The sequence below is a fragment of the Centruroides sculpturatus genome, unplaced genomic scaffold, assembly GCF_000671375.1.
Source record: "Centruroides sculpturatus isolate CEXI.00-Female unplaced genomic scaffold, Cexi_2.0 scaffold94, whole genome shotgun sequence".
Classification (NCBI taxonomy): domain Eukaryota; kingdom Metazoa; phylum Arthropoda; class Arachnida; order Scorpiones; family Buthidae; genus Centruroides; species Centruroides sculpturatus.
In genome coordinates this window covers 504,760-518,424 of record NW_019384400.1, presented here as the reverse complement: position 1 = coordinate 518,424, position 13,665 = coordinate 504,760, and the positions used below count along the sequence as shown (strand labels likewise).

The 13,665-nt window shown below is 31.5% G+C and overlaps 1 protein-coding gene across 2 annotated transcripts in view; it reads left to right on the top strand.

Moving 5' to 3' along the window:
* The window catches only part of LOC111618625 (protein BCL9 homolog), a 208,512-nt gene extending 195,303 nt beyond the window's left edge, over positions 1-13,209 (top strand). For both annotated transcript variants that reach the window (XM_023360181.1, XM_023360180.1), the window contains 2 exons: positions 899-1,130; positions 10,458-13,209. In XM_023360181.1, coding sequence (XP_023215949.1) covers positions 899-1,130; positions 10,458-12,711 — 2,486 coding nt within the window. In that variant the 3' untranslated portion in view covers positions 12,712-13,209. The remainder of the gene's footprint in view (positions 1-898; positions 1,131-10,457) is intronic.
* The last annotated feature ends 456 nt before the right edge of the window (positions 13,210-13,665 follow it).

Below are 13,665 nucleotides of genomic sequence, written 5' to 3'. Positions count from 1 at the left end.
AAACAAAATTTAATAAGCTCCAATTTTTTTTAATCTACATATTATTTTCTATGGTGGACATTAGAAATCTCAGTTTGTTCTTCTCAATGATGCATGTTCATAATTTATTATGACATTTTTCAAAAAGTAAGATTTAGCCATTTTCAGTTATATAAAATTTGTATATGGGGCAAAGGTTGTCTGAGTTAGTGGGATGTTTTTTCGATGACATGGTAATCAAGAAGGTGGATATGTAGTACAGTAATTTATTACAATCAGCTTTATCCAAAAGTTTTACTGTGCTTTAATAGGTTATAATACTAAATTCATTACTACAGGAAATGAGTTAAAAAAAACAAGTCAGTCAGTATACAACAATATACAGTCTTTAGTATTGGGTAAATCCATAGTTATGGGTGTGACAGTCACAGAAGAAAAAATTGGAATATTTCTTTACTAGATATAGTTTTTCATTTTCAGTAATGTTGAAGCATTACAGTCACACTTGCTCACTTACATAAGTGATTCAGTAGTTTTCTATTATCATTTTATTAAGAGTATTAAAGTTAACGGGTTATGGGTGTGACAGAAAAAAGACATCAATTTTTTATTTACCAAGATCATTGCCTGATTTCTGTGAATCTTTCACTTCAAAGTCAAGATTATATTTTCACATTTACCCTATGTCCTTGTCTTTTAGAACACCCAACAACAATCTGTCAGTAATGAAGAAATCTTACGATCTATTAATAATAGTATGTAATGGTTACAGGTGTGATATATGGGTCATTATTAACTACTTACATTGTAGTTACTTGACCATGCTTTGGTTTTTAAACTGTAGACTTTGTAAAGTTACTCTTAGATCATCTCATGTAAATGTTATAATTACTTAATCGTGTATAAATTTTTTTTTTAGGCGATGGGATGTTTGGTCGTCACATCTCTTGCAATCAGACATCGAATGGCCAGAAACCTCTGACTGACTGTTCAAATACTCAAGGAAATTTACCGCACAAAGAACCAAGTTTAATGCCGGTGCCATCTCCTCAGCAAATTCAATATTTAAATGCATTTGATGGACAAGAATTAACCATTCAAAAGCAGCCTAATACTAGCCTCAGGGATTTAGATTTGGTATCTCCAAACGTGTAAGTACAATAATTTTATTTTTTAATATAAACTAGAGGACAACTTTTACTTTTCTTATTCCTTAATTAAGACTCAGTTTCCACGAATACATAATTATAATTAACATTTATAATTACCCACTATAGATTGAATTACAAAATATGTATTAATTAAAATTTTTCTAGAGTTCAGTTAATTGTAAATATTATTAATATATTCACTTTTGATGTTATTAAGTAAAACAGTTAAATCTGTCATTAATACTTTTTCTGAATTTTTTATTTAAAAAATATTTCCATAAAAGAATTTTAATGCAGTGTTACATCTATTAAGATATTTTGTCGTTCTATCTATTGATAATTCATCATTTGTTTAACTATGATTTAGTCATCCAAAAAATTAGTTTACCTTTTAATTCCATATTTAGTTTTGGTAATATTGTTTAAAAATCTTGACAGTTGAGCTTTCAAATCACTATTTAATGAAATTTTAAATACAAAATATGTATTATAAATGCCAAATAAGAAAGAAAAACAACTGAAAGTTTCAGGTTAAAATATATTTAACTCTACTTTTGATGATACAATTTCGTTTTTTAGTAGGCACTTGGAACATAAAGATATTGAACATTAAACTCTTAATTTTAAATTATATTTGATCTTCTACAAACTGAATTAGATAAAATAAAATATGTTGCATTTTAAAAAGCCATTGAATAAAAGGTGTTTATGGCACTTTGATTCTTAAATTTTTCATTTATATATTAAATATGTAGATGATTTCCTGTTAGCAAGGGATGATCCAAATGAACTACAATTTGTAAACTTTTTAAACTTCATTTATATAACTATAAAATTTTTAATTGAAAAGAAAGCAAAAGACTATTGTATCCTTTTTTAAATATTTTTATTTAACTTGATTTGTATCATGTCCTCAAATCTTATATTTCAAATTTCACCCATTTCTAATTAAGAAAGTTGAAGTATGAGAACATATCTAAGTCTGATCACAATGCATTTTAGTAATGATTAAGGGGTTGCTCCACCCCACTATCTTTTCTATCTGAAAATCCAATAAACATACCTTTTGATTAAATTCTACATTTGGTTGTGTGTGTAAATGTACTATAGTGATATATATATTGTGGAGGTGTCTCCAGTCCCACCATTCCCATCCCCAGTCTTGAAAAACATGACCCAAGGGCATACCCAGCAAGGAACAAGGAGGAGCAGCTGATCCTCCCTAGAAGAAAAATTAAAGTGTAGTAATTGACACACAGATGTATCAATTTAGTATCAGTTTGAATAATGAATATCGTGACTAGACTAGAGCCATCTGTCGTGAAATCTCACTCTCCCCCTCCCTACTTCCTCAAAACTAATATGAGTTACCCTACTCTAGTTTAGATCCTGGGTACATCTCTGACATGACCAATAAAAGGTTTTTTTAAGCATACAGTAGAGCATCGATTACACTAGACAACAAAAAAAAACGTTTTTGAACGTTTCCTTTATTTCATGAGTGAAATCTTACTAATTTTGGGGTGAGAAAATTGAATATGACAACGAAAAATTTTTATTAGCTCTAGTTTCTGTGGTATACAATAGGTGATTTTAACAGCATAAGAGAAAACGATACATTTTAATTACATATGCTAACAACATTTAAAGTGCTTTTGAATTTTTTTTTAAATTACAGTAACATTCTAAGAATTCTAAATTAATAGAAGAATACCTGGCAGGTGGTTCGGTGCAAAGAGAATCATGTGGTGACTTCATGAGATTGTTTTCTTTTGGCTTGCCTCTTGTGAGTTCTGGGGCATTCCTACACACAGACCAGCAGTAATCCGCAAGCATTGCTTCATTCCAATGGCCATGATATCTTTGTTCCAATACAGAAATATCCTGGTGGAATCTTTCCCCATGTTCATCACTGACAGCTCCACATCTAGGTGGGAATGGAGAAAATGGATTTTGAGGGACATGTTGCATCCGAGTTGATGATATTTTTCCAAAAGTATTGTCACCAACTGAGTGTAGTTATCGTCTCTTTTGTTGCCTAAGAATTCACGAAAAGGAATTCTTATGCAACAAAAGAATTAAGAAAAGGAAGCTTGGGAAGCCTTCCCAAGCTTCCTTTTCTTTTCCCTCCAAAACTTGGTCAAACACAGGATCCTTTTACAAGTTTTCAAATTTGTGGCCCAACAAAAATACCTTCCTTAACCTTTGCATCACTCAATCTAGGAAATTTGGCTCTTAAGTACTTAAATGCCTGTTCTTTCTGGTTCATACTTTTGGCAAAAGTTTTCATTAAACTCAGCTTGATATGAAGGGGTGGAAGAAGAACATCTTTTGGGTCCACGAGAGGCTCGGCAATGATATTTTTCTTGGTAGAGTCAAGATTTCTTGCAGGCCAATCCGCTTGAATGTAATGTGATTTCCTATCCCTACCGTCCCACATACATAAAAAGCAACAGTATTTAGTGTACCCCAGCTGCATTCCTAAGAGTACAACGATGACTTTTAGATTGCCACATATTTTCCGCTTGTGCTCAGCATGATTGAGTCAAGGAGGGCTGTCATGTTTGCATAAATATATATTCTATAATAGAGTGTAGTTTTATTATATGCTGATCTGAGGAGTTTTACAGGAAAAATGCCAACGAAAATTTGAAATAATTGAAGATGCATTATTTTGTAATAACATTTTTTACAAATTTTACTATAAAACCTTTCTCGTATATTTTGTATTATTTAGATTACATAAATGCAAGAGCTAAAATATGGTCTGTAAAAGATTTAAAATTTTTATTCATTTTAAATTATAATTTAAAGTGAATAAAAATTTTAAATCTTTTATGGACCATATTTTAGCTCTTGTGGACCACTGGTTGGGAACCGCTGCTCCAAAGCAAGACCTAATCGATCATTTTTATAGTGATTTTTGAATTCAGCAGATGAAAATACATAAGAATATGCAAATTTTGAGCCCAAAACAAAATCATTGTTGTTCAGTGTTATCTGAATGCTGATCAATCGAAAGTGTTCCAGTCGGACTGTGTCGTGCTGAATCGAATGTTTTTGATACTAGATTAACTTCTAAAGTATNAAACTTTTGTTCTTAGTGTTGATAAATCTTGAATAAAAATACTTTAAAGTTGTTTATAAAATATTTATTCCTGAAAATGATTTAATAGTTATCTATTAACATACATTTATAAATGTAAAAATTTTTGCATTTTAGGAAATATTCAGCATGACAATCCTGGTGATAATTCACTTAATAGCAACAAAGAAAATGCTCCACCATCTGTCGGTAGCAGTGGATTGGGTAAGAATTTATTTACTTTTCAAATGTAATACATGAATGTACAGTAAAGTCTCATTTGTGACCACTATTGAGGAAAATGAAGTGTCGCGTATGGGTGGTGGGCACAGGGGTGTTATTTATAACCTTTATTTTAACATACAACATACTTATAATTTTAGAATTTATGACAATTTATGAAGACAAGAAGGATATTCAAAATTTAAGATATTTTAAGCAAGTTAAAAAAGACTAAGTGTTAGTAGTAGTTTGTTTATGATAAAGTTACTTTTTCAAATATCAAAGACACTCGCAGAACATTTCCATAGATATTTTGTGAGGGTCTTTGATATTCATAGTACTGTAACCTTATGAATGCTTTTGAATAAGGCCAAACATTACTTATTAAAGAATTCATGCTGAAATTTATGATTGCTTAATGAATGCAATTCTCTACAGTAATAAGAGGATTAGATGGCTGATAACCTAGCCACCCTAATACCCTTATTACTGTATAGAAATTACATTTCATTGACTATTGCCTAATTATAATAGTATTTCTGGAAACAGAGTAAAGCAGTTTTACCATTATAATTGTATATCATAACTTATAAATAATTCTAAGACTACATAAGACATTATTAGTTTGATATAGAATTTATTTAGAGGGCTTCCAATCTGATGTATCAAGAGACCTTAAAAGTTCTTAATTCACCATTGCCTGGAAACAACAAAAAAAAAAAACAGCTCCGTATGACAAAAAGTTGTATTTGAAGTAACTGCATGCCTTGACTTGTGCAAACGGTCACATATTCAAGGCTGATTTATATGGAAGGAACCAAACACACATGGTCACATATTGGAGATAGAGACAAATCAGAGGTCACAAAGAGAGGTTTTACCGTAAATTGTATAAATTAATAAATTACTTAATAATGTCATACTTCTAAACAAGTGAAAATGAATGGCCAATCATAAAAATGGTACATTATGAAAGAATTTATTTTTGTTAATTTACAATATGCAGCCAGTTAAGTTTTTTGATGTAGGTTGTTATATATCTTGGCAAACATTTTTTTTGCCTTATTTAGAATGTTATTGTTTGCTTTATACTTATGATATATTTTAGATGTCATATGAATACTTCAGCTAACAAAGATGTTCAGTGTTCTTGCATTAACTAAACTGCTTCTGAATACAATTTTCTTTTTACATATTAGACTGAAAATTCTCTCTTTAGTCAGACAGTAGTCCAAATCTTTGTCTGATCTTAACTTCAGAACCAGTTAATTTAGAAGATATATTCATACAGGTCACTCATCACACTGACTGATGATGACTTGGTTTTATATGTAATTATAAATATATATACACCAAGGTAAAAGTTCAAGTTGGCATGGCAAGTAACCTGTATGGTTATATTATATCTTCTAAATTGAGTGGTCTGGAAGCAAAAGTCTAATGGAAGTACAGGTTGTGTAATGAGCAGAAATTGCAGGTTTGAGTCTTGCTCTGGATTGATCTTTCCTTCCATTATATTTTAAATTAATTTAAGAATATTTTTTCATATATATGATTTAAAATTTTTTGCTATAGATGTAAATTTAAATCATACATATTAAAAAATTTTCTGAAAATCATTTGGTTTTAATATTAGCATATTTTAAATTACAAAACAGGTAAATAGTTTTTCTAAGTTGTTCTATATAAGTCAGTTGTAAGCCGAAAATGGCTTAAAATAATAAAACTGAAAATATTACTTAATAAACTTTGTTTTCCAGAATTAAGCATATTTTAAATTTCATATTAACAAACAGATGTTTATACATCTATTAACGCAATTTTTAGATTAATACCAAATGATTGCCATACTACGTTGGGCTATAATAAGGATACTATTTAACATTTAAATATCAAGTTTCTTTAGATTCTTTCTTCCAGAACTTTCTAGATTAATTATTAAATGTTAATTTAATTATAATTAATAAACTTATCAAGAGATGGTGTCTAATCCTACTTCTAGGTTAAATTGCTTGGCATTTAATTATTAAATAGTATCTTATTATAACCCAGTGTAATCAAGCAATAATTCGGAATTAATTTTAATTTATTAATAATAATTATAAAAACATTAAATTATTACTATTCTATACTTTATTTTGACGTAGTATTTTAAAAAATGATCATTTTTAGGGGAGTTGCCTCCTGTGTCTGCTATGTCCAACATGGTTGGGTCAACAGGACCATCTGGCTCCTCATCCTCCGTCCAACCGTTGCCAAGCAACATGCTCAACAAATCCACTGTTCCAATGGAGACTCAGTACATGCAACAACAAAGTCAAATATTTGTATTTTCAACAAGTCTTGCCAATAGAGCATCAGATTCAGTTCTTACAGGACAGTTTCCTTCTATCATTGCTTTTCATTGTTCTCAGCCAGGAACAAAAAGATTTCTTGAGGTATTTATATTATTATGAAACTTTTCTCTTAATTAAAAAAATAAATAGGTCATTTGTTGAATTTAGTTTTTAAATGTTTTAATGTAGAAAAACTTATGATTATAATTTCTAGAATTAACATAACAATATTTGTTCAATATTTTAAATTGAGTTTTAAGAATATTAAACTGTATGTATCATCAAATACATCTGATTGATTGTAATGCGCAGTTACAACAAAATGCAAATAATTCTTAAATGAGACATAATTGACATTTAGGAATTTTTAATTATAGTTTGAATTCTTCTTATACATAAATTTTTTTTTATTTTACAAGGAAAGTTCACTTGGAATAACTAACAGTTTTAATTATATAATGATATCAAGTGAAAGATAATTAAGAATACAGTCATACACTAAAATATCTGCACAATACAAGTATTAAAGAAGTTACAGCTTATTAAAGTTTTTGCAATTAGACCACTTAAAGATTAATTTGTTTGGTATGTATGCAACATTACACAGGATGGATTAATTGTCATTTTTGTACACTAGATCTGTAAAAAAAGACATTCCGTACATCTTAAATTTGGTTCTAGAACTTACCATACTGAAATTATGCAAATTGCTACCAAGAACAAGAATAGCTTCATTGAAACATGCAATTATAATTAGTGAATGGTATGTTTACTAATTACAGTTGTCGTTGCTTTTTTTAATGAAGTCCCATGTAAATTTATAAGAAATGTCCAAACTTTGTCCTAGAGGTCTAGAACTACACCTATGGGAAAATTTGAACGCCCCCCAGGTGGAGGAATCATGGGGATTGGATAAGGAACATTAATTATCTCATTACTTTGTTGGTTTTGCATAAGTTATATGCAGGACCGTGGAGTCGGAGTCGTGGAGTTTTGGTGTTTTAGCAGAGTCGGAGTTGTCAAAAAATGCACCGATTTTGACTCCTTTTTACTTCCCAACTTGTTATGTATATAAAACAGAAAAGTATTGGAATCGTGTCAAATTTGACCCTCCAAGTTTTTTTGCAAATCTACACGTTTGGAGACCTCTCAAACCCCCGAAAAAGTCAATAAAAAGGGGAAAATTCATGCACGTGTATGTGTTGGCATCTAATTTGTTTAATTTCTTTACTTTTTGTTCTGAGATATTAAACAATATGTCAGAATGGATAAAGTTTAAGAAACAAAATGTGGCACTGTAGCTTGCATATAAAGGGACATTAATACTATTAAATTTTGGTTCTTAAAGGTTGACAGGGTGAAGACATAAAAGGGGTCATGTATCATATCTCTTAATGAATATTTTACTTGTTATTAGCATTCAAAATTTAAAAAAATAAAACTTGTCTCTACCCTCAAAGTGAGCTTTTTGTCATTTTATAATAGTACAGTGAAACCTGTTAAGATGTTGCCTAATAATTATCGTCTGCACATCGGATTTAACAAAATATCACGTACCTTAGAACCTTTAACCGATGCGAAATAAAAAATTTAATAGTACAAACGTTTTCAGACCCCTCCTGGGTCCATCTTCAGGCAAAAATCGTTTGAAGATTNTTTGTTTTTATATTTTTCAATATATTTATTTTGCTTGTACAAAATAAAGAAATAATTTTAATGATACAATAGCCACGATTATTATTATAAAAATTTTTGTTAGACTTAACATCGATGAAAATTTTATGCGAAGCGACACACAACGGAAAAAAATTTAAATGTGGGATATATTAATGTACTATTATTGGGATATACTATATTATTAATGTATTTTTTGTACATAATTGGTTATCCAAAATATCGATATTTCGAGCAACCCCAGTCCCCAATTTATTCGGATAATCGACGCTCTACTGTATATTAATATACTGTTAATATTAAAAGACTGTTAAGTGGTTTTTAGTATTTGGTGTTGATCATAATTTTAACAAAAAGCTTTTAATTATTCCACACAAGACCTTTTAGTCTGCAACTTATAAAAATGCAGCCATATGCTCTGATTTGCAAAGCCTTTCTTTCACCTACAGTGAAAACAATACTGAATTTAAATGTATTTTGCTGACTGTTTTAAATGTGGGTTATTCAACTTAATTTTCTTTCAATTTTGAGTACAGTTTTCTTAATTAAAGAGGTTTACATTCTCTGTATCCTATATCTAGAATGCATACAAAAATTTGTCAAAGCTAAAAACACTATCTTTACCATTAGAATTGTTGTTTCAAAAAGCAGGGTAAGTGTGGACAAATGGCTAAAACACAGTCTAATTTAAGAAGATGCTTATCAAATGACAGGGATTGGGAAAACTGATTCGTACAAAATTTTGCTACATAATATGTCTTCTAATACATACACTGTGTATATAGGAGCCATGTCTAGTTGTCTATTATGTAGCATATCATTACGATCAATAGATTTAAATAGAAACCATTTTATTTGCATTGTGTCTTCATTTTCTAGGAATAATGCTTTTTATTATGATGTGAATTTAATCTCTAAATTATAGATCCTTTTATCGGTGATTACAATTTTATTGTTTTAAACGATGTTGTTTGGCTCTGTTCTGGCTCTTATTAACTTTTGTTTTTTTACCATTATATAAACAAATAACTAATAACTTGTGTGTATTTTTCTTATATATATATATATTTTTTTTCATTCTACATTAGTTTGTTTTATATTGATTAATAGTCTAATCAATACTTTTTTACAATAATCATTAGTTGGTACGTAAATAGGTGTTTAGTAATACTTTATTGTCATTTGGAGCACGTTGGGTTAGTGGATTATGTCAAAACAAGATAAAAATTTTAACCATAATAATAGAATACATCATCTCTGTTTACAAGATTCAATTTATGAGAGATTTTCAGGAATGGAGTAGGATAAATTGGCATTACACTATTTTATTTATGTGGCATTTTTACCCTAATATTATTCATTCTTGGTCTTAAGTTGTTTTAGAAGTGAGAGTTTGTGTTGTTAATGGTCAAGTTAATCAATTTCCTTAAGAATTGTATGTATGATTAGCGTCCTGAGATTTGTGTTGCTAATTATAATGTTATATCAATTGATACTGTGAGTAATTTTCTAGGACTTTCTGTACTAGAGTATCTGAAGGGCTTTTATATCAAGGTACCAATGTATCTTTAGCTACATAATCAATCAGTAAAATCTTATAACAACTATTCAGTCAGTCATTTAATAATTCTTGATTAATGCCTCAAGTCAATCTGGTCATATCTAACAGCAATATCAGACAAATACCCAAAAAAATAGTTTAAAATATGTAATTTTACTACTACAAATGTTTTCATTCATCTACAATGAACATCATCAGGTAATGGAATGTAACTGAATAGAACAAAATATAAATTTTAAAACAAACTCGTGCCTCTGGTGACTATTGCTATTTATATCACATGAACTCAATCTTTTCCAAATTATATAACAACTTCAGATTACAGTGTATTGTGTAGTTATTTATCATCAATAAATTCAGTTGATTACATTAATACTATTTAGATTTCATTTGTAAATGAATGTTTTACCTATTCATTGATGTTAGATTTATTTATTTTTTATTTACAGAATTACAAGTAATACCATAGATATGAGTCCATCATCTCATCCTCAACCGTTTCCTACACCAGACAGTTCTCAAGGTTCTTTCTCCAATTTTAATGGTCCATTTTCATCAAATATGGATACTACTCAGGAAAATCTTCCCACGCACTTCAATAGCTCAGGACAAGGAAATATAGAAGGAGGACCTCGGCGATTTTCTTTGCCAAGTCCACAAATGAATACTGCAATTGAAAATGGTCACCGTTTAGTTGGATCAAATTCACAACCTCAACAGCTAGAAGGTCCAGTTCAAAGATTTTCTGGATCTCAAAATCAAAACTTTAATGGTTTATCTAGAATGCTTGGATCAAATCAAATGCATCCATCTGTAATGGATAATCCATCTCAAAGATTTGTTGGTTCAGTTAATCATGGTCCAAGGTGTGGTTCTTTGCAATTACCTGCTACGGCAATGGATAATCCAATGAGATTTCCTGGCAATACACCAACAATGGAACCTATTCAAAGGTTTCGTGGTCCAAGTCCTCACGGTTCAAACCTAGAAATGATAAATCCAAGAATTCCTACACCACATATAGGAGGCAATAACAACATGCCAACTCATCAACAGTTTGGAGCTGTTATGCCATGTGGTGAACCTGGACATGGAATGCCTTGCGGACCTGGTCAACCCATGATGCCTTCAGGTGCATGTTTTGGTCCAGAAACTGGCCACTCTCATTTGCAGAGTTTGCAGAAAATGGCTCCTCCATTTGATATAACTCCTGCAAATAAAATTTCTACAGATGTAATAGGGCCAGGTCCAGGTGGTAATGGACAATCATATAATAGTGGGACTATTGCATCTGGACTTCATCAACAAGCAAATAATTCCCAGCGATTAACACATTTTGATCCTATTGCATCAATGGCTGCAATGAGTGAGAATTCTGGCCCTCTGGTGACTACGGCAAGTAATGTTCATCCCTCACAAAATATGATGACAACATCAATGAATTTGTCAAATATGCAAGTGACAAATGCTACTGCTAACAATCAGCCAAATATGGTAAATTTTCATACAAATATGCAATCTATGCAGGGGATACATCAACAAGAAGGACAACCTTCATATAACATTGCCAATCAGATGGCTCACAATATGGGTACAGGTCCACAGACTGTTAATAACACATATGTAAATGCTACAATGTCCATTCAACAATTGAATATTCAAAATGTTACAACATCAGCCTATAATCCAAATATTCATATACCTCCAATGAATCCAAGTCCAGGTATGATGTCTCAACAGATTAATCCAGGATCTGGAACCCAAACAATAAGTTCATCAGTAACGACTAATCATCCTATAATGCATAGTACTGTATCGCCCAAAAGTGCTTCTGTAAACATGGCTATGGCCTCTTTGCATGGAAACTCTCATGTACAGCCTTTTTCCAGTCAGTCAGTTGCTGGTCAAAGGACTATGAATTCAGCTGTTGCTTCAATGAGTCCAGTCATGATGACGCGTGCACCTGGTGCAGTCACACCATTTAATAGCACAAACATTCACGTTAAAGCAAATGCACCAAACACAATTCAATACTTACCAGCTAGGCCACAGAGCACAGCTCCTCCTCCCGCAAGACCTCCAAGTTTGGACTTCCTTCAGAGATTTGCCACCCCTCTTACTAATTTAGATAATAAAGTTCCCACACATAATCTTCAGTACTTTCCAAATGGAAGCAATAATACTCAAAATGTAAATAATATGGCTGCTTCTTTACCTCCAACTCCACCAAGTGGTATGGTACCAGGTCAGTCAATTATGGGTGGTCAAAGAGCAATGAATATGGCAGTTGGAGCAATGGGTATGAGAAGTCCTGCACCAGGACCAATTCCACAAGGTGTTAATCAAATGTATCCCAGTATTTTAAAGATTGGAGGACGAGAATCGCCCATATTTGGACGGCACGGTGGTCAACCAAGTGGTTTACCTGGAAACATTATAGGAATTGGTTCTCAGGGCCCAGCAATGTATGGTAACAAACAGTTATCACCAGCGGGCATGCCACCAGAGGCTAGCCAACCATTACCACCGTCAATGGGACACTCTTTTAGTTACAAACAATCACCGTTTTGTGGACCAACAACTGCTGATCCTAACTATGCAGTTCAATTCCACAATTTTCAACAACAGCTTTATGCAACTAATACTCGTGGAAGTTCACAAAACAGTATGAGTACAGGACAGAACTTTTTTGGTCCCAAGTGACATTGAAATTTTATAAAACAAAGCAAAATGGCATCAAGAATTTGTTGTTAAATGTTAATGCCGGCATATTTGTTAGAATGGAACTTGTCGAGAACTTTCCAGAAATTTAATTGCAAAAGCCTATGTATATGAAGGAAAGATATTTTTAAGAGCTTGCATCAGTTGTTCATTGGCTTAATGTCAGCATCATAGTAAATAGAGTGGTCATAGTGAAGCAAAGCTAATAAAATTGTATATATATATAAACATCTTGAAAACGGTGAATCAATTTTGTACAGACATTGATTGTAAATATATAAATATATATATACAGTAGTAATCTACAGTGCTCATATATCTTCAGTTGTTCAGTTGTTGATGTATACATGGGTCTGTTTCTGTTGACCTGTGTGGATGTAGTTTAGCTGTTTATTGCTCAATGCAACCGGATATTTTTGGTTGCTTAGATATCCCAAGACAACTGTATCATAAACATTTTGGTGCATTTGATATTGAAGATAGGCAAGGTTTAGGTTTCTGTTCGTGTTTGTCGAAACAAAGACATTTGTAGTTGGTGCCATATCGCCGATATTTTTCGTTTCTGCACTCGCCGTACGTGGAGGACGACACACACAAAAACGTAGCGACTAGCCAACGCCTGACCTTGCCTTTTTGTTATCGCTACCTGCCATCATTTATTCCTGCCATCCAAGTTGTTCCCAGAACCGTGTGCCATTTATTTTATTCATCACATTGAAAAATATGTACTGTGTAAATAATTGTATGGTTGTAATTTTGTGCTGTTTTAATATGTCAAGGAAGAAAAAAAAATGGTTGCTTCTTCCTTAGCATTTTTTATGCAAGTTATACCAAGTGGGCTTTCCTCTTCCCACCTCCAAATGTAATTTTTGATTTTAGAAAGTAATTTTTATTTGAAGTTGTATGCTAATATGTGAGGTGTCATTTTTCCCTACC